At 42.9% G+C, this 25,233-nt stretch overlaps 1 protein-coding gene across 3 annotated transcripts in view; it reads right to left on the bottom strand.

The window, feature by feature from the left end:
• Positions 1-475: 475 nt before the first annotated feature.
• The window catches only part of PKIB (cAMP-dependent protein kinase inhibitor beta), a 108,327-nt gene continuing 83,569 nt past the window's right edge, over positions 476-25,233 (bottom strand). For all 3 annotated transcript variants that reach the window (XM_084625051.1, XM_084625049.1, XM_084625050.1), the window contains exons 2-4: positions 8,516-8,580; positions 6,321-6,507; positions 476-1,384 (exon numbers count right to left, since the gene is read on the bottom strand). In XM_084625051.1, coding sequence (XP_084481177.1) covers positions 1,305-1,384; positions 6,321-6,480 — 240 coding nt within the window. In that variant the 5' untranslated portion in view covers positions 6,481-6,507; positions 8,516-8,580 and the 3' untranslated portion in view covers positions 476-1,304. The remainder of the gene's footprint in view (positions 1,385-6,320; positions 6,508-8,515; positions 8,581-25,233) is intronic.

Below are 25,233 nucleotides of genomic sequence, written 5' to 3'. Positions count from 1 at the left end.
CTCTGGCTCTGTGTGGGATTTATGATCATCATCCTTTGAGTATTGCCAATTTTCATGTATCATTAATACCTCCACCTGTAAGCCATATTCCAACAGAAACACAGTGTGCAAATAAAAGTGCCTGATTATCAGAATTAGCTGCACTCTATACCTTTGTAAGAATTTCAAATGACCATTGACTCCGATTTCAACAGAAGTGCATGCCTTTATGTGACTCCATATCCTGAATAATAAAGGGATACATGCAAAATATTTTCAGGGATACAATCTTTGTAACAAAACATGGAGGATCTTTTAGTGCAGGCAGAGAGTCTTTGTTTAAATATATTTTAGTAAACCCAGAATGAATGGAATAGCTCCATCATAAATAGACAAACCAAAAAACCACAAATGAAACAAAAGCATTGTGTATTATGGTACTTCTGATTCATTCCTTGCCATAAAGGAGGTACATCAAAGATTCAAGAAGACAAAAGAGATGGGATCTATTTAATATCCAGGGTGAGAGTAAACAATTTAAATCACTTACAAATGTTGCTCTTTTATTTTAAATACATCTGAACAAATAGAATATTGAGGCTGTGTACAGAAAAGACAGAAGTAGTATAATTGTTGGGAATAGAACAACCCAGAGATTATCTGCCTGGGGATAGGGTTGAATAAACTGAAGAGATTTTCAAAAAGTTTTTTGGTGTTTTAAGAAGCATATGGAAAAAAATGTTTTATTTCAAGGCTTTTTCACCCCATTTCTCTTCTCAAAGAGAACAAAAACCTCAAAGTTCCAAAAGTTTGTACATCATGGATGTGTGTGTTTCTTCTACCTTTAAAGATCAGAAACATCCCCTCCCTATCTGCATCCCAGTACACTTGACATAATCTCATCTTGGATGGGAAACAAGACTTGGTGTCACTGAAAAAAATAATTTGGAAAATTAATCAGGAGTTATATTTAGCATGGTTATTGTTTTGTACAGCTGTTAACCATAATCATTGAAATTATCAAAAAGGGTTTGGTTGGCTTAGTATCAATATGGTGCAACTGACAAGAATTTTAAAAAAAAATCACATATATTCTTTAGTTTTTTCCCAATTGAGATTTGTAGATTACTTGCTTTTTGATGGACTACAGTAGAAAACAGCAGGAAAACCCTAATTAGTAGCTGCAAATTAATGTCATCCAGACACAATTGTGTTGCATAGTCCTGCCCAGACCACTACAGTTTCTACTAGGACTTGGAATCTGTGAAAAACAGAACATTTGTAAAGTCTGTTGATGGACATTGTAAATCCACAGTCTCTAGAGATTAGGAGGCACTGCTTTTTCCTTCTATCTCTGGATTTTCCAACATGGTTTCGGATATTTCTCCACCCTCTGCTTCTTCATCTAAAGAGACATAATAAATACATGATAAAACTCCCAGCAGCATGCATTCTCATTCAAGAGGTTGGCCATTTAATCAAAGATAAATATTTACTGATCACTGCTAGCTCTTAACTACCACAGTGACAGATGTTTTAGCAAAACCACTTGACAGCTAGAATAGATAGCTTAGACAGATATGACTTGCATCTCATTTTCCAACAGCAATTCCCTATTGATGCTGAGTTGCTTGCCCTGTGCTTATACTGATCAATGGGTATTTTGTTGTAAGATTAAAACTGGAGATAATTTCTTTGATTTTTCTCCTGTCATTTCCAAAGATAAGAAAGAATTTCATATCTCTGAGTGTTGCTTGGTTGCAGACAGACAGAGAATGTTACAATTTATGGGGGTGCCAGTTATGGTATGACTGACTTTTCTTAGCACTGAAATGCTTCATAGACTCCACTTTGCCTTTGCAAGGTGAAGATTTTCTTTCTGATTTAGAACGTGTACTCTTTTATGGACTGGGTTAGAGTGATCCTTTGAATACAACAAAACCATGGTAGCCTGAAAAGATCATTAAAATAGAATTCTACTGTCTATCTTCTGACGTATTATACTGTTAATTCTTTACCACTGATTAAGTATACAAGTAAATGTAAACTGCCCTCTATTTTGTTTTCTTTACTGCTCAGCAGCCCTTTCTAAAACTATACTGCCCTCAAGCCACAGGTGGTATATCCGCTGATGTCAATGGGATTTGCACACTCAAATTTAGGGCAGACTATGGCTTTTAGGGATCTGTTCAGACCAGGTAGCTCTGATTTAAGTATACAGTACTTGGCTGTGGAGCTCTCTGAGTCTTATGAATTTTGACTGTCAGAACCTAAGTGGTAAATTTTCAGCAAGCAGCCCGGAGAACTTGCCATAAAACTACCATTAGCAAGAAGAAGAACTGTGTATCTTATATCCACCAGAGTGAAAATATGCAACTAAGCATAATTCTGGAGCCAGTGCTCCCTAGCATCACAAGCTCCATTCTGCAGGATTCTGATCAACTGCTGGAGGTGCTGAGCCCCCTCAACAACCAGAGAAGTTACTGGAAGTTGAGAGCAGCCCCTTCATGAGTTGCTTAGCACCCTGATTGAGCTGCTCATGCTCGCATCCAGCTGCAATGAGCTAGCTCTAATTCTAGAGCAGGGGTTCTCAAACTGTGGGTCGGGACCCCTCAGGGGGTCATAGGGTTATTACATGGGGGACTGCGAGCTGTCAGCCTCCACCCCAAACTGCACTTTGCCTCCAGCTTTTATAATAGTGTTAAATATATAAAAAGTGGTTTTAATTTTGTAAGGGAGGGCTTGCTATGTGAAAGGGGTCACCAATACAAAAGTTTGAGAACCACTGTTTTAGAGTGACGGTGGTGACAGATAATTTATCCTCTGCTCTTAGTCCTTGCACAGCTAGTGCTGATTGGCTGAGAAAGAAGCCATACTGGGGTCATCTGCCACTAAGTAAGAACTTTATTGAGCTGTTTTCAAAGTAGCAGCCGTGTTAGTCTTTATCCGCAAAAAAAACCAGGAGTACTTGTGGCACCTTAGAGACTAACAAATTTATTAGAGCATAAGCTTTCAAGATGGCCCATTTAGACAGTTGACAAGAAGGTGTGAGGATACTTAACATGGGGAAATAGATTCAATATGGGTAATGACCCAGCCACTCCCGGTCTCTATTCAAACCCAAGTTAATGGTATCTAGTTGGCATAATAATTCAAGCTCAGCAGTTTCTCATTAGAGTCTGTTTTGAAGCTTTTCTGTTGCAGAATTGCCACCCTTAAGTCTTTTACTGAGTGGCCAGAGAGGTTGAAGTGTTCTCCTACTGGTTTTTGAATGTTATGATTCCTGATATCAGATTTGTGTCCATTTATTCTTTTGCGTAGAGACTGTCCGGTTTGGCCAATGTACATGGCAGAGGGGCATTGCTGGCACATGATGGCATATATCACATTGGTAGATGTGTAGGTGAACAAGCCTCTGATAGTGTGGCTGATGTGATTAGGTCCTATGATGGTGTCCCTTGAATAGCTATGTGGACAGAGTTGGCAACGGGCTTTGTTTCCAGGATAGGTTCCTGGCTTGGTGTTTTTTGTTGTGTGGTGCGTGGTTGCTGGAGAGTATTTGCTTCAGGTAAGAAACACATTTTTTTCCCCCAACAACTAAGCTTTCCAGAGGCTAAAATGAAACAAATGGGAGGAATCTTTCTTGATCTCCAGCTGTTTTGTTTACTCTATTTTATTCAATTTAGTTCTCTCTCTCTCTCAAGGGTGATTGTGCCTAACTATATAAAGCTTAATACATTTTTTTTAAACCAATGAATATTTCATTGGGCTTGGCTAATGCAGTGTTTCCACCTCCACAGCTCCAGCTGTGAATAACAGCCCAAATCCACAGTGTTCTCAGCTACATCCCATTCAGTAATCGAAATGGCAGCTTCCCAGTGGTGCAGTGGTTAAAAAAAAAAAAAAAGAGATGTGGGTAAATGAACCAAAACTAAACTCTAGATTCCCCAAATGCAAAGTTGATCTCCATTTACCTGCATTTACCCTCATTACACTATTGCAGCTCCCCTTTCCCCAGTCTGAGCATAAAGGGACCCATGCTGAGCTCAGAGTAGAAAGATTTATTACAGTTCTTGTAAAATGAAATCTTATACGTTGGCCAACATAAATAATTCTCATTATATTTATCAAGAATGTGGTGGAGTGGACTCTTAGGGTATGTCTACATTGCAATTAAAAACTCATGGTTGGCCCATGCCAGCTGACTCAGACTCAAGCTAAAAGGCTGTTTAATTGCATTGTAGATGCTGGGGCTTGTGCTGGGGTTTGGGTTCTAGGATCTTGTGCAGTGGGAGGGTCCCAGAACTTCGGCTGCAGTCTGAGCCTGAACTTCTACACTGGAATTGAACAGCCCAAGCCCCACAAACCCAAGTCAGCTGGCACAGGCCAGCCCCGTGTGACATTACACTCAATATGTTTGACAGAAATATGTTTATAAGTGTAAATGTGATGGAACTGGAATATGCTTTATGCGAAAGGTCTCTTGTAAGGTATCATTACAAAGCTTATGATCTACTGAGTGTGTTCATCCTATTTGTATGAATGTATCATTCTTGTATCTGAAACTAGAAATATGAAGTATTACTCTGAAGTACTATTGTAACAATGCAAAGTTTGGGCCATTAATGGTGGCTTGGAATCTTGATGGCTCCCATCAACTAGGACATTGGTTGTGAATGGCTCTGTTTACTTGTGAGCCTTCCTGTATACCTGGGTGCCAGTGAGTAATGAAGTCTCACAGGACATGTGAACATGTCACCTCGTACTGGAATCTATCTTAAACCTGGTGCGTTTCCATTTAGAAGGAAGGGTGGGAACCAAGAGAGAGACAAAGGATTGCCGCCTTGTGCCAAAAATATAAAAGGGGGTGGAACAGAACAAAGGGGGCTGCCAGTCATGAGAAATCCCCTAGCTACCACCTGAGCTGGAACTAACAAGAACTGTACTGGGGAAAGGAACTGGGCCCAGACTAAGAGCTTGTCTACACTGGCAATTTATAGCGCTGCAACTTTCTCGCTCAGAGGTGTGAAAAAACACCCCCCTGAGCGCAGCAAGTTGCAGCGCTGTAAAGCGCCAATGTAGACAGTGCACCCGCACTGGGAGCCATGCCAAAGGTTATGGGCTTAATCTTCAGCAAGGGAGATTTAGGATAGACATTAGAAAAACAGGTCGGACAAATACCTGTCAGGGATGGTCTAGGTTTGTTTGGTCCTGCTTCAGCATTGGGGGCTGGACTCAATGACTTCTCGAGGTCTCTTCCAGCCCTACATTTCTATAATTCTTCTTTCTGTGCCCATCTCTCTCCCCGTCTACATTATAATGCTCTGCCCTTTAACTTTGTGCTTCTGTTCTCCACACACATACATCCAAAATTTCTGATTCTTTCTCCACCCTTTTCATTTCAAGCCAGCAGGTGGCAAGTTGATACCTTTTTGCTCCTCTACGTAAGTGCTCTATCTTCCTGTGGGATCTGCTGAGAAAAGGTCTGCCTGTTCATTACCCTCTTGCAAGTCCCCCGTGATCCACAGTGGGGTGGAAATATCAGTTATAGAACCTCAGAGATATATGAAACTGCAGATAAGACAATCATGGAAGATAAATAATAAGAACAGCTTCTCTCTTTGAGAGCCCCCAGGGGCCAGAAACTAGCTGAGAATCCCCTTCAGTTGAGCAAACTCTCAGCTGGGGTAAAGCTGGTGTAGCTGTCCTCTCACCACCCCTTCGTGGGTGGACCTGGCAGAGGAGGACAAGGCAGAACACAGCTCTCCTCCACAAATTCACAGCTGAAATATGGTCCCCTGGGGTGAAATCCAGCTCTAGTAAGTTAGGAACATCCCTAGATGGTGCTGATTTATGCTTGAGTTGGGCCCAAAGCTGCTGTGGTTTCAGAATTGGGGTGCTGCAAGTGGCTTCCTGACACCTCTTGCCCTCCTGTGCTGAGACCCCAGTGCAGAAGAGAATCTGGCACATAAGGCAAGTAACTGACTAACAAGATGATCGGTGGCACAACAGTGTTGTGGTGTTGGTGGTTGTTTCTTGTTGTTGTTGCTGCTGCATGGATTTGGAATTCATCATATAATTCCAGCTCCCCAGCTAGCGAACAACGGGCATAAGGATGGATACGGCAATTTTAGCTGAAGTCTGGTATAAAATTAACCTGTCCCAATTAATGGGCACAACTAATGGCTGCTTTGGAAAACAGATGCAGATTTAGTTCTAGCTGGAGAAGAAATACTACCATTGCACTTGACGACAAAACTGAGAGAAATGGTGAAGGTCTTGGAAGAAAATGGAGGATAACTACATGAAACCCTTAGTTCTCACCAATTTGTAGGCATTACCTTGTGACACAGAAAGTTCAGCTAGTTTGTGTGGCAGGTCTGAAGTCCCTGCCCCAGCCCCAGCCCCAGCAGGAGAGCCCAGAATATCTGGTAAGGCATTTCGGCGGCCTGCCCTTCCCGATGCTGCAAAATCTGTGACCACAGGCTCCACATCAGTCATTTCTGACTTCTTTCTTCATAGCAAGGTCTGCAAACAGAACACACACCAAAACAAACAAACAAACAAACAAAAAAAGCCATAGTCTGTCTTGAAACATGTAGTAATCCTGTTACATAACAATGGAAGGTGAGTCAGCTTCTGGATAATCAAATGTCAATGGCTTGTGAAAAGTGACCAGCTAGTGCTTTCTTAATAAATGTCACATACTTCAATACCCTGCTGCCATAACTTTATCTATGCTCTGAGAAAACATTTCACTGTTCATTCCTTCTGTTTCCATTTGTACTTTAGCAGAACAAACACAGCCTAGCATAATGGATAGCTCTCAGTACCAACAAGGTACCAATAAATAGAGGCAGCTTTTCTATGAGCCACTTGTATATGGGTGTGTGTGTGTCTTGATCCCCTTTCTTTTTTTCTCTCTCTCTTTGTACTTGGTTTTACCAGACAGTCACTTGGAAGGGAATTGAAACTCTGCCTTGCTATGTTGTCTCCGAGAAACACTCAGTGGGTTGTATTAATTAATCATTGATTATTATTATTATTATCCTTATTTAGGCTGATGCAAAATCCTTCCACAACTGGAGCAAGGTGTAAAGAAAGAACTCTGTGCTTTAGTTCTGACAAAAAACTAAACATAAAATCTCACAATTCCATAAAAGTCCTTTATCCTGCAAGTACAGGTGCTTTTACTTTTCCCTGTTCCCTCAGAAATACTTTTAGTTAGGTTTAAATAAGACTTGTTGTCTCTTACAAATAATGTCCTTGTGTAAATAGGTAGAACCAGTATTTCCCTATGCACTAAAAAGCCTGCTTCAAAGCCCACTGAAGTCAGTGGAAAGGCTCTCATTGACTGCAGTGGGCTTTGGATCTGGCCTTAGGGGACTGAGAAAAGTTATTTGCCTGCAAAAGTGTTTGCAGGATCTGGCCCTGGCATATCAGCTGAGGTGGGAGTGTCTGCACCCAAAGGGGCGAGCTGGGTTGGGGTGGGCTGAATAGAGTTGCAAAGTGTAATGTGTATGTATAGTTTGTAACAATTACAAATAGTAACTGAAATTAACAGCAACAAAACAATTTGTCCATGACACAAATCATTTGTGGTAACAAGAAGAGTAATTTCTATCAATCAAATACTACTTGCTCTATTTAAAGTAATATTTACTTCCTTTTGCGAAGTTTGACAGTCTTTTTAATAAATAAGGTCCGTACTTTAAATGGGGAGGGGAGAGGAGGTGTGGTCTGAATGGAAGACTAGGAATTTTGGGGTCCTGACTGACATTCTTCATGGCAATTGTCCCTATTCAGAAGAGATTTTTTTTAAAGGAAAATATAAACCATGTTGCCACTCTGTTTTCTCCTGTCTAGACTGCGGCTTATAAACCGTTTCATTTCTATAGCACTTTTCACTTGAGAAGCATAAAGCATTTTACAGTCACTAGTAATGTCAGCCTCATAACACCCCGGTGTGGTAGGTCTCCATTTCCCATCTTCTAGATGGGAAAATTGAGGCAGAAAGAGATTAAACACGATTTGCTCAAGGTCACACAGGAAGGCTCTGGCAGATCCAGAAATAGAACCCATCTCACCTGACTCCTAGTCCTGTGTTTTAGCCACAAAGACGATTCTTCCTCCCTTCTTGTAAATTCCTTGCCATTGTTTAGCTCCAATTTCAAGCATAAATATTCTAAATTCATCTTTGCATTTGTCAAGAGCTAAATATACTTTAAAAATTAATGGCCAGTAGTGACAGGCATGAGCGAACTGTTTCACACAACATGAATGTGTAAATGAACCGCTCTATTTAAACAAGTGCAGCCCCTGTAAGTGCAGACTCGGTGGGAGGTGGAACCTTCTTGCCTTGAATACAATGGTCACAGGTTCAAATCCTGGCCAATCTTGCCCATATATGATTTAAATAAATATAAACTGATATAATCATCCATCTAATATGCTATCCTGACAAGAAATGCTGAAAGGAGAAATTATGTATTGCATATACATTATTCATCATAAATATTTGTCTGTTTTTACTTACTTCCTAGAGGAGTTCTGCAGTTATTGCTCATGTGCTCTGTCTTCTCATGACAGCAAGGAAAGAGGCTGCAAATCAGATTTCAAAACAGAAAAGAGCAAGACTGTAATCAGTGTCTTCCTTAGCCATTAAACTTTTAAACGTTGTTATTTGTTCCCGGAGCCCAGCCCCCAGTACCACAAGCAGCTCCTTCCTCTTTTGAGCTAGCCAGTCAAGTATTGTGCTGGATCTAGCCAGACCAGTATTGTTCCTCTTTGACTGCAGTTTTTAAAGATACGTGGTGTCGTTGTAGCCATGTTGGCCCCAGGATATTAGGGGGGCACAGTGGGTGAGGTAATATCTTTTATTGGACTAAGCAGACAAATCACGAAATACACATATTTTTGAAGCCTTTTTTTTCCTCCCAGTCTTTTCCCTGAATGCAAGGCTTACTCGCAGACACATTACTGTGGTTATTCTGCTTGGGAGGACTGACTAATCCTCATGAAATGTCATAGTGCCGGACATTGGTTTTGCTCCCAGTTCACACAAGAAACAGAAAGAAAAAAAAATCTCCATTTGGTATTCTTAAACATGTCTGTCTTTTTTAAAAAGAAAAGGAGGACTTGTGGCACCTTAGAGACTAACCAATTTATTTGAGCATAAGCTTTTGTGAGCTACAGCTCACTTCATTGGATGCATACTGTGGAAAGTGTAGAAGATCTTTTTATACACACAAAGCATGAAAAAATACCTCCCCCCACCATGCTTTGTGTGTATAAAAAGATCTTCTACACTTTCCACAGTATGCATCCGATGAAGTGAGCTGTAGCTCACAAAAGCTTATGCTCAAATAAATTGGTTAGTCTCTAAGGTGCCACAAGTCCTCCTTTTCTTTTTGCGAATACAGACTAACACGGCTGTTACTCTGAAACCTGTCTTTTTTAAATCTTCATACATGGTTCTTAAGAAAATACACTTTCTGCCCACCATCAAAGAGAGAGTTATATTCCTTAACACTGTCATCTTTTGAAAGTCCATTTTTTAAGAAGCCTTCCTGTATCAGAGAACTATACTCAAGAACATCTGGAAAAGATGACATATAATAACTAAGAGTTAATGGGCCAGAGCCATATTAAGATTTATTCTGTATCTTGATGGACTCTCAATGCATGGTCAACATCATTTAAGTCATATTTTATTCATGAAAAGCTTTCCATTGTTTTCACTTATAAATAATAATAATACTTTGTGCTCTTCTGGCATTTTTCTCCAAAGATCTCTGGCTACAAGAGCGCTTTCATGTAACAGCAGCCTAGGCCCCTATTAAATGATATACTGCCTGCAGTGCAAAAGAGAGGAAAATGACACCTTAGCTATGCAAGTCCTGTGTTTTCATAACCTCTTATGTTGCGATATGCTCTGATGGCATTACTACCTACTGCTAAGAATTTCTTCTATACTTAGGACTCCCTCATAATACATGCTGTCAAGGTTCCTTCCCCACTCTGAACTCTAGGGTACAGATGTGGGGACCTGCATGAAAGACCCCTTAAGCTTATTTTTACCAGCTTAGGTTAAAACTTCCCAAGGTACAAACTTTGCCCTGTCCTTGAACCGTATGCTGCCACCACCAAGCGTTTTAAACAAAGAACAGGAAAAGAGCCCACTTGGAGACGACTTCCCCCAAAATATCCCCTCAAGCCCTACACCCCCTTTCATTGGGAGGGCTTGATAAGAATCCTCACCAATTTGTACAGGTGAACTGTCATAAATATAAAGGGAAGGGTAAACCCCTTTGAAATCCCTCCTGGCCAGGGGAAAGCTCCTCTCACCTGTAAAGGGTTAAGAAGCTAAAGGTAACCTCGCTGGCACCTGACCAAAATGACCAATGAGGAGACAAGATACTTTCAAAAGCTGGGAGGAGGGAGAGAAACAAAGGGTCTGTGTCTGTCTGTATGCTGCTCTTGCCAGGGACAGAACAGGAATGGAGTCTTAGAACTTTTAGTAAGTAATCTAGCTAGGTATGTGTTAGATTATGATTTCTTTAAATGGCTGAGAAAAGAATTGTGCTGAATAGAATAACTATTTCTGTCTGTGTATCTTTTTTGTAACTTAAGGTTTTGCCTAGAGGGGTTCTCTATGTTTTTGAATCTAATTACCCTGTAAGATATCTACCATCCTGATTTTACAGGGGGGATTTCTTTATGTCTATTTACTTCTATTTTTTTATTAAAAGTCTTCTTGTAAAAAACTGAGTGCTTTTTCATTGTTCTCAGATCCAAGGGTTTGGGTCTGTGGTCACCTATGCAAATTGGTGAGGCTTTTTATCCAACATTTCCCAGGAAAGTGGGGGTGCAAGTGTTGGGAGGATTGTTCATTGTTCTTAAGATCCAAGGGTCTGGGTCTGTTGTCACCTAGGCAAATTGGTGAGGCTTTTTACCAAACCTTGTCCAGGAAGTGGGGTGCAGGGTTTTGGGAAGTATTTTGGGGGGAAAGACGCGTCCAAACAGCTCTTCCCCAGTAACCAGTATTAGTTTGGTGGTGGTAGCGGCGAGTCCAAGGACAACGGGGGGGAATATTTTGTACCTTGGGGAAGTTTTGACCTAAGCTGGTAAAGATAAGCTTAGGAGGTTTTTCATGCAGGTCCCCACATCTGTACCCTAGAGTTCAGAGTGGGGGAGGAACCTTGACATGAACACAGACCCAAACCCTTGTATGTTAAGAACAATGAAAAAGCAATCGGGTTCTTAACAGAAGAATTTTAATTAAAGAAAAGGTAAAAGAATCACCTCTGTAAAATCAGGATGGTAAATACCTTACAGGGTAATCAGATTTAAAACATAGAGAATCCCTCTAGGCAAACCCTTAAGTTACAAAAAGACACAAAAACAGGAATATACATTCCATCCAGCACAGCTTATTTTACCAGCTTATTTTACCTCATTAAACAAAAGGAAATCTAACACATTTCTAGCTAGATTACTTACTAACTAACAAAAAGAAAAGGAGTATTTGTGGCACCTTAGAGACTAACAAATTTATTTGAGCATAAGCTTTTGTGAGCTACAGCTCATTTCATCGCATGCATTCAGTGGAAAATACAGTGGGGAAATTTATATACATAGAGAACATGAAACAATGGGTGTTACCATACACACTGTAACAAGAGTGATCACTTAAGGTGAGATATTACCAGTAGGAGAGCGGGTGGGTGGGGGAAACCTTTTGTAGTGATAATCAAGGTGGGCCATTTCCAGCAGTTGACAAGAACGTCTGAGGAACGGTGGGGGGTGGAATAAACATGGGGAAATAGTTTTACTTTGTGTAATGACCCATCCACTCCCAGTCTCTATTCAAGCCTAAGTTAATTGTATCCAGTTTGCAAATTAATTCCAATTCAGCAGTCTCTCATTGGAGTTTATTTTTGAAGTTTTTTTGTTGTAATATTGTGACTTTTATATTTGTAATCGAGTGACCAGAGAGATTGAAGTGTTCTCCGACTGGTTTTTGAATGTTATAATTCTTGACATCTGATTTGTGTCCATTTATTCTTTTACACAGAGACTGTCCAGTCTGACCAATGTACATGGCAGAGGGGCATTGCTGGCACATGATGGCATATATCACATTGGTAGATGTGCAGGTGAACGAGCCTCTGATAGTGTGGCTGATGTGATTAGGCCCTATGATGGTGTCCCCTGAATAGATATGTGGACACAGTTGGCAATGGGCTTTGTTGCAAGGATAGGTTCCTGGGTTAGTGGTTCTGTTGTGTGGTGTGTGGTTGCTGGTGAGTATTTTACTAACTAACAGGAATTGTAAGGTTGCATTCCTGATCTGTTCCAGGCAAAGGTATCACACAGACAGACAGACCCTTTGTTCCCCCCCTCCAGATTTGAAAGTATCTTGTCCTCTCATTGGTCATTTTGGGTCAGGTGCCAGCTAGGTTACCTTAGCTTCTTCATCCTTTACAGGTAAAAGGGTTTTGCCTCTGGCCAGGAGGGATTTTATAGCATTATATACAGAAAGGTGGTTACCCTTCCCTTTATATTTATGACATATGACATATTTATGACATATATGCTAATACTATTACTGCTGGGAAGAGGGAAACATTTTGAAGAGCTTGCCACTACCACTGTATCTCCCACCATATGAGGAATCTGCTATCAAATATTCCAGTTAGACTGTATCCTGGGAGTTTTTCTCAATTCTTCACTGTTTTTGGATGCCAAATTAGTTACAGCTGCCTTTCTGTCACTTGAGACCAGTAAAGCGGTTGCAGATGATGGGTTAGCCAATCCTAGCCATTGCGACTTCCAGGCTGGGTCCATGCACCTCGCTGTACTTGGCAATGAATGTCCTGACCTTAAAAATACTCTGGTCCAAAATGCAGCAGCCTGGCCCTTAGGCAACACCAGCTTTAAAGAGCTCATCAACCCACTTCTCTGTTCTCTCCACAGACCTCCCTCCCCATAGAAAACCAATATATTGGCCCTCTTCTTTAAGACTTTCTATGGCAATGGGCCAATGTGTGCTCTCAATAAGGGACCAAGACCTCCCTCAGTAGTGACATTCCACTGGAACAATGACACTGTCAACTTCAAGGGTGAAGCTCACAAGAGCAGGGGAGAGATCGGTCTAAGCAACTGGCCAAAGACTCTGGAATTCCAGAAGAGGGGACAATGATCACAGACCTCACGGGCCCTTACAAATAAACATAAAACTTATTTCTTTATCCTAATCTTCCCACAATAGCACCCAGAGCAACACCAAAAAAAAAAAAAAAAAAAAAAAAAGAAGAAGAGAGGGGGATGAAGAGAAATTCACACACATACATTAAAAGAGGAGAATGTTCAGCTGAATATTTCCCCAAAATGAACTAATGAGAGCCTATTTGTTGGACTCTGGCTCAATCTCTCCCTCCTCTATAGGAAGATGCTGGAAAGTAATTTCCTCTCCTCTCTTAATGTATAGTGATGGGTACTTAGCAGGAACCTAGACAGATAGATACTTGAATAGCACCTTTCATCACAGTTTCTCGGTATGATTTTCAAATGTGAATAAAACTCAGAACACACTGGGAAGGAGAGTATTGCAACTATTTTACAGATGGGTAAAGGGAAGCACAGACAAGTGTAAGTGACTGGCACAATCTCACACATGGAGTCAAGAACCAAATCCAGATGTCTTGAGTCCCACTTCCCTATGCTAACCACTGAACAACACACTTCCCAGTAACTAACATGCAAAAATTACTCAAACCACAGTAAGGTTAAAGCAGAAAGGAAAATAAAATCCTCAACTTGGATTTCCCCCCACCACCATCCCTTTAGTTTCTTAATGAATGACAACAATGGAAGCCAGGACATGGCAAACTGGTTTTCCCCACATCCTGAGCGCTGACCACATGGGCCTCTGCACTCTACTTCATGACTCAGAAGGAGAATGCACATGTGCCATTCCACACAGTGAGACTGAATTCATCCCTGCATCATCCTTTTCAATCCATTTACAATGAAGCAGCATGTATGAGTTTTTCCACAACTCTTGACATATTCTTGGTCTCATGTGGTTATACTGGTTACTTATGAGCTTGGGGATAACACTTAACCTTTGTTATTTGTACTCAGAACGTTTTTAATTCCTATTGGCTCCCTCTGTTCTCTGAAGCCTGACATGTTTGTGTTCCTGCTTGGGTCTTATGTTCTGGACCTGACACTTACTTGTTATGGCATTTGTGCACTGGGTAATTTCCAGCTCTAGGGCTACTTTTGGATCTGCTCCAAGCTGACAGAATGCATTTACATATGATTCTCTTAGTATTTTTAAGGTCACACTTAAAACGTGGTATTGTTGGTAATTGTCCAGTCCTCTCAGCTGGATTACAGCAATGCAATGTACCTGAGGACTTCAGTGCTTAGGAAACTCCAGCTAGTACAGAACTCTGCTGCACATCTCAGCAACACTGGCTAATGTGAACACATCAGGCCTGTCTTCTGCTCTCTACACTGGCTTCCCATAAAATGTCAAATCAAGTTCAAGCTCTCAGTCCTTATGTTCAAGGAGCTGCTGGGTCTGGGCCCAGGGTATCTAAAAAAAAACTAAAGCTCTGGGGTGAAGACTGTGGTCAACAACTTTTACACCTCTGGCACAATGGAACTCTCTTAACATAAGGGTAAAATTTGTATGTGCAGGAGACAGCTTCTTGCAAGCCGGTCCAAGACTGTGGAACAAACTCCCCTGGGAAGTAAGGACCATCACAAACCTCACCACTTTCTGCTCTGTGTTAGAAAAAAAAATTCCAGAACAAAACACTCAACTGCACACACCACTCCACCCTGGGGAGAGGATGATAGAACAAATGCACGTCAGATGTGTGGTCATGCTGCTTAATGCACTACTGGGAGGCACATAGATACTACAGTGAGAAGCATGGTATTACAAAATCCATACAGACTAGAATAGGTTCAGTGTGGGTTTGATATTTGGTTTGTGTAGCACTGATACACATTGAAGTTACTTTATAAAATCAAATAACATTAGTAACTGTCCAGCTTTTCCACTGAAGAAGAAAAAATAGGGGGAGGCATGATGCTGATAATTGTTTCACAAACGGTTGTCAGTAAGTAAAATGTAGGCGAAATATAGTGACATTTGCTGAAGACTGTCAATACTAGCCAAGAAAACCATCACATTCCAAATGACTTTAGAAGAGTACAAGCTGTGACAGATAACAGCCTTAGTCACATCTACAAGTGAGGTAATGCATCTAGAGAGAAAAACAAAAACCAGATAAAGCCTATTGTATTTGCACGTGGCTAAAATAAATCAATCACGCCCAGACCCAGCTTTGAACAATAAATTAAGCTCAGTGGCGAACCAAGCCAAATGCTGTCTCCAGTGTTGCGGCCATTCAGTCTTACACTGTTTCTGTTCCCTATTGAATAAGTGGCATAAACATACAATGTGCCCCCAATGCATGTATCATGGCTTTATAGGGGCTGTGTAATGCCCCCAGCCTTTCAACCACCTCCCAGGAGTAACCCCATTAGCGTGCCAGAACTCAAGGGTCCACCCAAAATACCAGGGTGAGCTCCGGAGCTATCTACATCCAGGATTGTGCCTTTGGGCCCCAGCACCCTTCTTTCTCACTCTGTGGCTCTCACCAGCAACTCCAACTGAGATCAGACTGCTGAGAGATGTTTTAGCCTTTTAGGGACCAATGCAACCCAGCAAGCATCTGCAGCGACACCAGGAAGCCTTTTCAAAACAAGGTAGCATTATTAGCCAACAGGAGTACAGCATCCAAAAATTCTTAGATTAGTATGGAAAAGCCAAGCTCAACTGGGAGTTCAGTATTAGTAGAAGAAATGGCCACACAGTGCTGTGCTCACCTGGGAACCATCCTGGCTCCCTGGCTCTCTGTCTGTGAGCCCAGTTCTTAACAGCCACCTGAAACCTCGTTCCTTTGTTCTCCTGGATCCAGCTATGCTGTGTTCACATGTTTATTCTGCTTTGGTTTCCCAGTTAGTTAGCATTTATGTCCCAGTCTTTGGTAAACTAAGGCACACATATGGCTCCTAAACATATTCCCAAAAATGCCTACATTCATCACAGGACAGAATATACTTCTTGAGTGTATCCCAAAGGCCCCATATCCTTACTCCATTCATGATCCACCTTTTCCCTGATTCCTATTGGAAAACGTGCTGACTGGCAATGACAAGCTTGAGGAGTAGTTTGGGAATCATTTACATGTCCTATTTAATAGGCCAGATTTATCAGGACACTCTGGATGCTATAGCCAGTCAGCTAAACTAGGTGTCTGGCTGTTTTGCATTGCCAGAGTAGGACAAAGCAGCCAGAGAGTACCGCTGAATTTGGCCTTATATATATTGCATTTATTTAGCTCTGATAGTATACTTGTATGTGGGTGTGTACATATACAGTGTGCCTCAATCTGTTCATTTGTCTATTGTTGCATTATGAACTCCTTTGGGCAGGGATTGAGCCTTCTTTTCTATCTGGAAAGTTCCTAACTAGGATCTTGTGGGTGCTGCCAGAAAATCAATAAACAAATATATAATCCAGCAATTAGTTACACCATAATTAGATTTCTTATTATATGCAGCAAATGCTGCCATTTTCAAATTAGATTTTTTCAAATTTATTCCATCCCTGGAGAAAAAAAACCCTACCAAACAAGACGCTCCAGTGCATGCAGTTTTCTCCCTCAGTGTGACAGATGTTAGTTACATCACTTAGGCCCCAGATCCACAAAGGGACTTGGGTGCTGCAACACAATGTCACAGAGCCTAACTTTTAGGTACTGAAAACAAAATCACAGAAACAACACTGAGATCTACGAAGTCTGAGCTGGGCAACTAGACTCCCTATACAATTAAAAGGGGACAGCTAGGCACCTTAGACTGTGATCCACAAAGCCAGCACACTAGGTGGGGAGCTGTCTAAGCTAGTCAATGGGAGATGCTGACCAGAGGGATGTGTGTGAAGACCCACCCCATCATAGAGATAGGCACCTAAGTCTGGGCTGCAGGGGGGTGTTTATCTCTGCTTGCAATCCATAAATTGGGGGGAAATAGGCACTTGCCCAAGTCATGTGACTCACAGCCTAAGTAGCAACAAAATAGCTAGTTCAATGCTTGATCATCATGCTTACAACAACATGTCAGTAACTGGCCCAGCATGCCCGCATACGGACATGTAAGCCTGAGGACTCTGTATTGGAACACAATTAGAGTTCATATCCTCAAGAAATAATGTGATCCCACCATTTTATTAACTGTTCTTTTTATTTAAATCCCACCTGTCATTTGCTATGGTTTCAGAGAGATAGAAATTATTTCATAAGCATGGCACATGCTGCACATACAACTGTCTGCATTGCGGCTGCAGAGTCATCATGTGCCTAGCTGGCCACCGTAAACAGACATCTAACATCCCCATCACAAAATCAGACAGCTCCCCTTGCTCATCGATGGATGAGGTCCTGGTCAGATGGAAAACACATTATGAAAGCATGCTGGACCACATGCCTGCTGACAACTGTCCAGAGCTACATGTCTTGGCAAACTGCACAGCTGAAGACCCAGGGATGAACACTGATCTTCCATCACTTGAGGATGTGCTGCTGGACCCGATGGTATTTCACCTGAGCTCCTCAAAAAAATGGTGACCTTGGAACCAGTGAGCATCAGCTTGCACCAACTGTTCTTAAAAGTGTGGGCTTTAAGAAAAGTATCAGCAGAATGGAAGATAGCATCATAGTGTCCTGTACAAAAGTAAAGGCTCTCGCTCCGAGTGTGGCAGCTGCAGGCCAATCTTATTGTTATTGCTCCCTGGAAAGGTCTCTGTTCAGATTCTGCTTGGTGGGATGCAGCCACTCCTTCATAGACATCATCATCCACAGCAATCAGGTTTCACTTTTGGGTAGTGAACAATGGATGCTGTCATTACCTTCCAGCTTCTGGCTGAGCTGCACCGAGAACATAACTGCCCACTTCACATGGCATATATTGACATCAAAGTGGCCTTCGATTCAGTCAATAGACCAGCATTTTGGCTCTCACTGAAAGGAGTTGTTCTGCTCAGATGTTCTGCTAAATCTGGTGCATGATCTTTACATTGGTACTGGTGCAAAAGTATGTGTTGGTTCCTGGCTTTCACTGCATTTCTATACAACTTTGGGTGTTCAGCAGGGATATATTCTTGTCCCGGCACTATTCTGTTGAGCTACCAACTGGATATTAAACTCACTGCTCCACCGGTCAGACTCAAGATTGGCCAAGAAGTGTTCACCAGCCACGATTACACTGACGACACTGCCTTGTTTGCGGACAAGAAAGAAAATTTCAGACCCACCTTCCAAGGTCTCTAAGACGCTGCCCACATTACATGGTTGAACATCTCATAGCAGAACACCAAGGTCAAGAATCTCAGAATTAGGCCATGAGACCCACAAGTGCAGATGGGGTTGAGTACCATGGAGAGTGCTGACAAGTTCATCTACCTAGGCTGTAAGCGGGATTAATAGTCTCAGCAAACTGGATATTTTTTGATGAATAGGTCTTGCTGCCTCCTGCATGAAATCCATGTCTCACTTCAGGATGCAAAAACATCTTTGCACTGAGACAAAGTATGGGATCTGTCAAACCTGTGTACTACCTGTAGTGCTATATGGGTCAGAAACATGGACCCTCGTATAGGCAGACTTGGAGCAGCAAGAGGCATTCCATATGTGCTATCAGTGCCAAATCCTATGCATAAAGTGATTTGACTTTGTGCAAAATGTCATAATTTCACAGAGATCTGGCCTTCCTTCAATGGCTCATTATATTCAAAAGTGGTGTGGCATGCTCTTTGGCCGTATCTCTAAGATGGACAAAGACACCCAGCATATTATGTTCTCAAACTCTCCATTGACACTTGAAGAGGTGAACTTTCTGACCCTACCTGGTGCCACTCACAGGGCCACAGAAATTTATGGATTCACAGTATTGAGCCAGATCTGGAAACTTCACTACACAATGTCTGGTGCAACGCCATCAACTGTGATCACATTTGCTGGTGGAATGGTCCCTTAGGAGACTATGCATGTTTGATGATGATGATGCACATATTGTCATGTCATTTTCTACTCTCTTAAATTGAATATAGTTCTCATGAGAGATGCTGGAGTTATAGCCCTAAAAGTGAAGTCTTCTATTGGTCAACAAAGCAGGAAGTAGCAATCCAAGTTTCTGCATTATTGTGCCTCAGATCTGTTCTGTGGAGATTACATCCAAGGATTATAAGATATTTCATTCTCCACAGCTACCCAAACCTTGCCCCCTCTTCATCTTGAGGCTTCCTGCAAGACTCCTAACTGTGACAGCATGATTTATGAAGTGGAAGTCTCTCCATTATGAAATGGACTGAGAACATCAACTCATGTCATGTAGGCCACCAAACAGCGATCAGAGACTAATGATTCTTGTTAATTGCCAACCTAAGTAGTTCTGAACTAGTAATCTAGGTATGAAAGCCTCCATATTGCCCATTACTGAGCCATCAAGCCCTCAGACTAATTTTTATTTTAAAACAAACAAAATGCATGAACGCTTTGTGGTTTTAATCCCTCAAATTAAGTAGCTCAAGCCCAAATTCATGGCAAGATAAAATTTGACAGTAAAACCTATCAGATTTATGATCCTCATCAGCAGGTTGTTGGGTTTTTTGTATATGTTAAAATAAGAATTCTCCCTCCACTGACTCAATAAATTACATAAGTAATCTAGGACTGGGTTAATATTTTTTTAAAAATCTAATTATGGGATTGTAATTATATTTTGATCAGTGAAGATATTTACTGCAGTTTAGTTGGCAACACTGATTATATAGTTAAAGCATTACAGTCGTTAATATATTATTTTTCCTCATGAATATCTGTGAAAATTATATGGCCAAATTCTGCTCTTGGATATTCTGTTGTAAATCCAAAGTAAATCCATTGAAGTCAATGGAGACGCTTTGGATTCACATCAGCTCAAATGAGAACAGAATTTTTTGCATTGTGGTGAAGTATTCTCTTGTGTAGAAGCTAATCCAAAGCCCAGTGAAGTAAACATCAGAGGGTTTTGGATCAGGCCTGTAGACCAGTTCATCCTCTCTCTTATTCTGGGCCCAATTCTACTTACTGAGTGACTTACTCATCCTCAGTCATCTTTACAATCATGTCCTTTTAACACCCCTTTGAAGAGAGATAGGGAGGAGAGAATCTTTCCCCTCAGTTGTAATAGTTTGTGTCTTGTTAAGCACATTAGATGGGCACAGGTGTAACTAGATCCATTACAGTGGAGTGCCCACTCTGCTAGAGGGTAAGCAGTACCTTTGATTCAAAGTTCTCATCTTCTCATTCTGACTCTAGCATAGGGTGGGCATACTGAGACAGAAACCCCTACACCTGCAGACCAAGAATTTTTCACTGCAGTTATTTGGAGAATAAAACGAACACATTTGAGAAGGGAAGAGAAGTCACAGGCTGTTCTCAGACAGTCTGGAGTTCTCAGATGTACTGTTCATTATCAATTACTCATCCAGTTCTAAAGGAGAACATGTAAAGGACTAGCAAGCTAAACCAGTTCAGGTCTTTACAGTCCAAGAACCTAAGCATATGGATGACTTTATTTTAGGGCAGCAATTTGCTTACACCCCCTTGTGTAAATTAGTTTTTTAAATCTAAAACACTTCTAGATTTTATTGTTTGGCTGGATTTCATGGGAATCAGCTTTATGGGTAAAGTGCTGCCACTTGTTACATTATGAGTTTAGGTTGAATTTAGCAGCATTAGATCAATTTAACCCTGCACCTGGCCACACGACAAAGCCATTTTTGTAGACTTAAAGGGCTCTTAAAATTGATTTCTGTACTCCTCCCCGACGAAGGGAATTAGCGCTGAAATAGACATTGCCGGGTTGAATTTGGGGTAGTGTGGATGCAATTCGATGGTATTGGCCTCCGGGAGCTATCCCAGAGTGCTCCATTGTGACTGCTCTGGACAGCACTTTCAACTCAGATGCACTAGCCAGGTACACAGAAAAAGCACCGGGAACTTTTGAATTTCATTTCCTGTTTGGTCAGCGTGGCGTGACTATGCAGAGCTCATCAGCAGAGGTGACCATGCAGTCCCAGAATTGCAAAAGAGCTCCAGCATGGACCGAACGGGAGGTACTGGATCTGATCGCTGTATGGGGAGATGAATCCGTGCTATCAGAACTCCGTTCCAAAAGACAAAATGCCAAAATATTGGAAAAAATCTCCAAGGGCATGAAGGACAGAGGCTATAACAGGGACCCGCAGCAGTGCCGCATGAAAATTAAGGAGCTCAGGCAAGGCTACCAAAAAAACAAACAGGCAAATGGCCGCTCCGGGTCAGAATCCCAGACATGCCGCTTCTATGATGAGCTGCATGCAATTCTAGGGGGTGCCCCTACCACTACCGCACCCCTGTATGTGGACTCCTGCAAGAGGGGGGTCTCACGCAACAGGGATGAGGATTTTGGGAACGAGGAAGATGATGAGGATGATGAGGATGAAACCATTCTTCCCGACAGCCAGGCACTGTTTATCACCCTGGAGCCAATACCCTCCCAACCGTCGCAAGGCGGGCTCCCGGACCTTGAAGGTGGAGAAGGCACCTCTGGTGAGGGTACCTTTGTAAATATAATACATGGTTTAAAAGCAAGCGTGTTTAATGATTAATTTTCCCTAAAGACTTGGGATGCTACTGGAAAAATCTGTTAATGTGTCTGGGGATTGAGTGGAAATCCTCCAGGGACATCTCCATGAAGCTCTCCTGGATGTACTCCCAAAGCCTTTGCAGAAGGTTTCTGGGGAGGACAGCCTTATTCCATCCTCCATGGTAGGACACTTTACCACGCCAGGCCAATAGCACATAGTCTGGAATCATTGCATAACAAAGCATGGCAGTGTATGGTCCTAGTGTTTGCTGGCATGCAAGCAACATCCGTTCTTTATCTCTCTGTGTTAATCCTCAGGAGAGTGATATAATTCATGGTCACCTGGTTGAAATAGGGGAATTTTATTAAGGGGACATTCAGAGGTGGCCGTTCCTGCTGGGCTGTTTGCCTGTGGCTGAAAAGAAATCACCCCTGCTTCTAGCCACGCGGGGGGGAGGCGGGGGCGGAGGGGTTCATGCTGAGCTGTTCACGTTTGGCTGGCAGGGATCTTCCCTGATACTAGTCACGCGGTGGGAGGCGGGGTGAAGTGATCATCCCAGAGAATTGGGAGGGGGGGGTTAGTTGGGTTTGTGCTGCACGTTAACCCAAAAAACACAGCCCCTCCTTTTAAATGGCCAACCCAACGGATGCTTGGTATGGGAAAGGAAGGTGCTGCTGTTTGAAACCATTCACTGTGAAAAAGTCTACCCGTTGTTCTCTAAAATGTGTCTTTTTAAATACTACTTTCCCTTTTTTTCCTCACGCAGCTGCAAATGTTACAACGCTCCCCCTATCATCTCCATCCCAAAGGCTAGCACAGATAAGAAGGCAATTAAAATGCATTCACAATGAAATGGTCTCTGAGCTCATGTAGTCCTCCCGCACTGAAAGAACTCAGCAGAATGCATGGAAGCAGAAAATTGCAAAGTCCAGGAAAGCAGAAAATGAACGTGAGGAGAGGTGTCGGGAGCAAGATGATAGGTGGCGGTAGCATGATGAGAGGAGGCAGGAGGCAATGCTGAGGCTACTGGGGGATCAAACTGATATGCTCCAGCATCTGGTGGAGCTGCAAGAAAGGCAGCAGGAGCATAGACTGCTGCTGCAGCCACTGTGTAACTGCCCACCCTCCTCTCCAAGTTCCACGGCCTCCTCACCCAGACACCCAAGAACGTGAAGGGGGAGGGATCTGGGCACCCAACCACTCCACCTCAGAGGACTGCCCAAGCAACAGAAGGCTGGCATTCAATAAGTTTTGAAGTGCAGTGTGGCCTTGTCCTTCCCTCCTCCCCCACTCCACCCGGTGCTTCCCTCCTCCCCCACCCATCCCCCCATCCTCCCCCCACCCCTCCCGGGCTACCTTGGCAGTTATCCCCTTGTTTGTGTGATGAATTAATAAAGAATGCATGAATTTGAAACAACAATGACTTTATTGCCTCTGCAAGCGGTGATCGAAGGCGGGAGGGCTTACAGGGAAGTAGAGTGAACCAAGGGGACAGGTTTTCATTAAGGAGGAACAAACAGAACTGTCACACCATAGCCTGGCCAGTCATGAAACTGGTTTTCAAAGCTTCTCTGATGCGCAGCGGGCCCTGCTATGCTCTTCTAACCGCCTTGGTGTCTTGCTGCGCGTAATCAGCGGCCAGGCAATTTGCCTCAACCTCCCACCCCGCCATAAATATCTCCCCCTTACTTTCACAGATATTGTGGAGCACACAGCAAGCAGTAATAACAATGGGAATATTGGTTTAGCTGAGGTCTAACCGAATCAGTAAACTGCGCCACCGCGCTTTTAAACGTCCAAATGCACATTCTACCACCTTTCTGCACTTGCTCAGCCTATAGTTGAACAGCTCCTGACTACTGTCCAGGCTGCCTGTGTATGGCTTCATGAGCCATGGCATTAACGGGTAGGCGGGGTCCCCAAGGATAACTATAGGCATTTCAACATCCCCAACAGTTATTTTCTGGTCTGGAAAGTAAGTCCCTTCCTGCAGCTGTTCAAACAGACCAGAGTTCCTGAAGATGCGAGCGTCATGTACCTTTCCCAGCCATCCCACGTTGATGTTGGTGAAGTGTCCCTTGTGATCCACCACTGCTTGCAGCACCATTGAAAAGTACCCCTTTCGGTTTACGTACTGGCTGCCAAGGTGGTCTGGTCCCAAGATAGGGATATGCATTCCATCTATTGCCCCACCACAGTTAGGGAACCCCAGTGCAGCAAAGCCATCCACTATGACCTGCACATTTCCCAGAGTCACTACCCTTGATAGCAGCAGCTCAGTGATTGCGTTGGCTACTTGGATCACACAGCCCCCACAGTAAATTTGCCCAATCCAATTGATTCCTGACTGACCAGTAGCTGTCTGGCATTGCAAGCTTCCAGAGGGCTATCGCCACTTGCTTCTGAACGGTGAGGGTTGCTCTCATCTTGGTATTCTTGTGCTTCAGGGCAGGGGAAAGCAAGTCATAAAATTCCATGAAAGTGCCTGTATGCGTGTGAAAGTTTCGGAGCCACTGGGAATCATTCCAGACCTGCAACACTATGCGGTCCCAGCAGTCTGTGGTTGTTTCCCAGGCCCAGAATTGGCGTTCCACAGCATGAGCCCCATTGCCACCAGGATTTCCAAATTGCTGGGGCCTGTACTTTGAGAGAAGTCTGTGTCTATGTCCTCATCACTCTCGTCACCACGCTGCCGTCGCCTCCTCGCCTGCTTTTGCAGGTTCTGCTTCTGAACGTACTGCAGGATAATGTGCGAGGTGTTTACAATGCTCATAACTGCCGCAGTGTTCTGAGTGGGTTCCATGCTTGCTGTGGTATGGCATCTGCAGGAGAGCAGAGTTGCAGTGGAAGCGGTGGATGACAATTGTTAGCAGGCCTACTGCATCATCTGCTGCCAGCAGAACCAGGACACAACAGCGGCGGTGTCAGTGAACTGAGCTGAGCAGGCTGCACGCTTGCCGTGGTATGGCACCTGTAGGACAGCAGAAAAGCAGAGTTGCAGTGGAAGTGGGAGGCCATGACAGCCAACATGGAGAAATTCGCTATTGAGACAAGAGCAGGAGAGCAGAGTTGCAGCGGAACTGGTGGTTTGATGACGACGGTTAGCAGTCCTACTGCACTGTCTGCTGAAAGCAGTATGGTGTCCACATGGAAAAAAGATGCAAAACGATTGTCTGCCATTGCTTTCATGGAAGGAGGGGTGACTGATGACATGTACCCAAAATCACCCGCGACAATGTTTTTGCACCATCAGGCACTGGGAGCTTAACCCAGAATTCCAGTGGGAAGCGGAGACTGCGGGAACTGTGGGATAGCTACCCACAGTGCACCGCTCCGTGAATCGATGTGAGCCACAGTACTGTGGATGCACTCCAGTGACTTAATGTGCTTGGGGGGGACATACACAATCGACTGTATAAAATCGCTTCCTAAAAAATCGACTTCTATAAATTCGACCTAATTTCATAGTGTAGACATACCCTTAGTATGACAACCAA

The sequence above is a fragment of the Lepidochelys olivacea genome, assembly GCF_965140295.1.
Source record: "Lepidochelys olivacea isolate rLepOli2 genome assembly, chromosome: 3".
NCBI lineage: Eukaryota > Metazoa > Chordata > Testudines > Cheloniidae > Lepidochelys > Lepidochelys olivacea.
The sequence above is the reverse complement of the archived record's forward strand: the minus strand, read 5'-3'. Positions and strand labels throughout refer to the sequence as shown.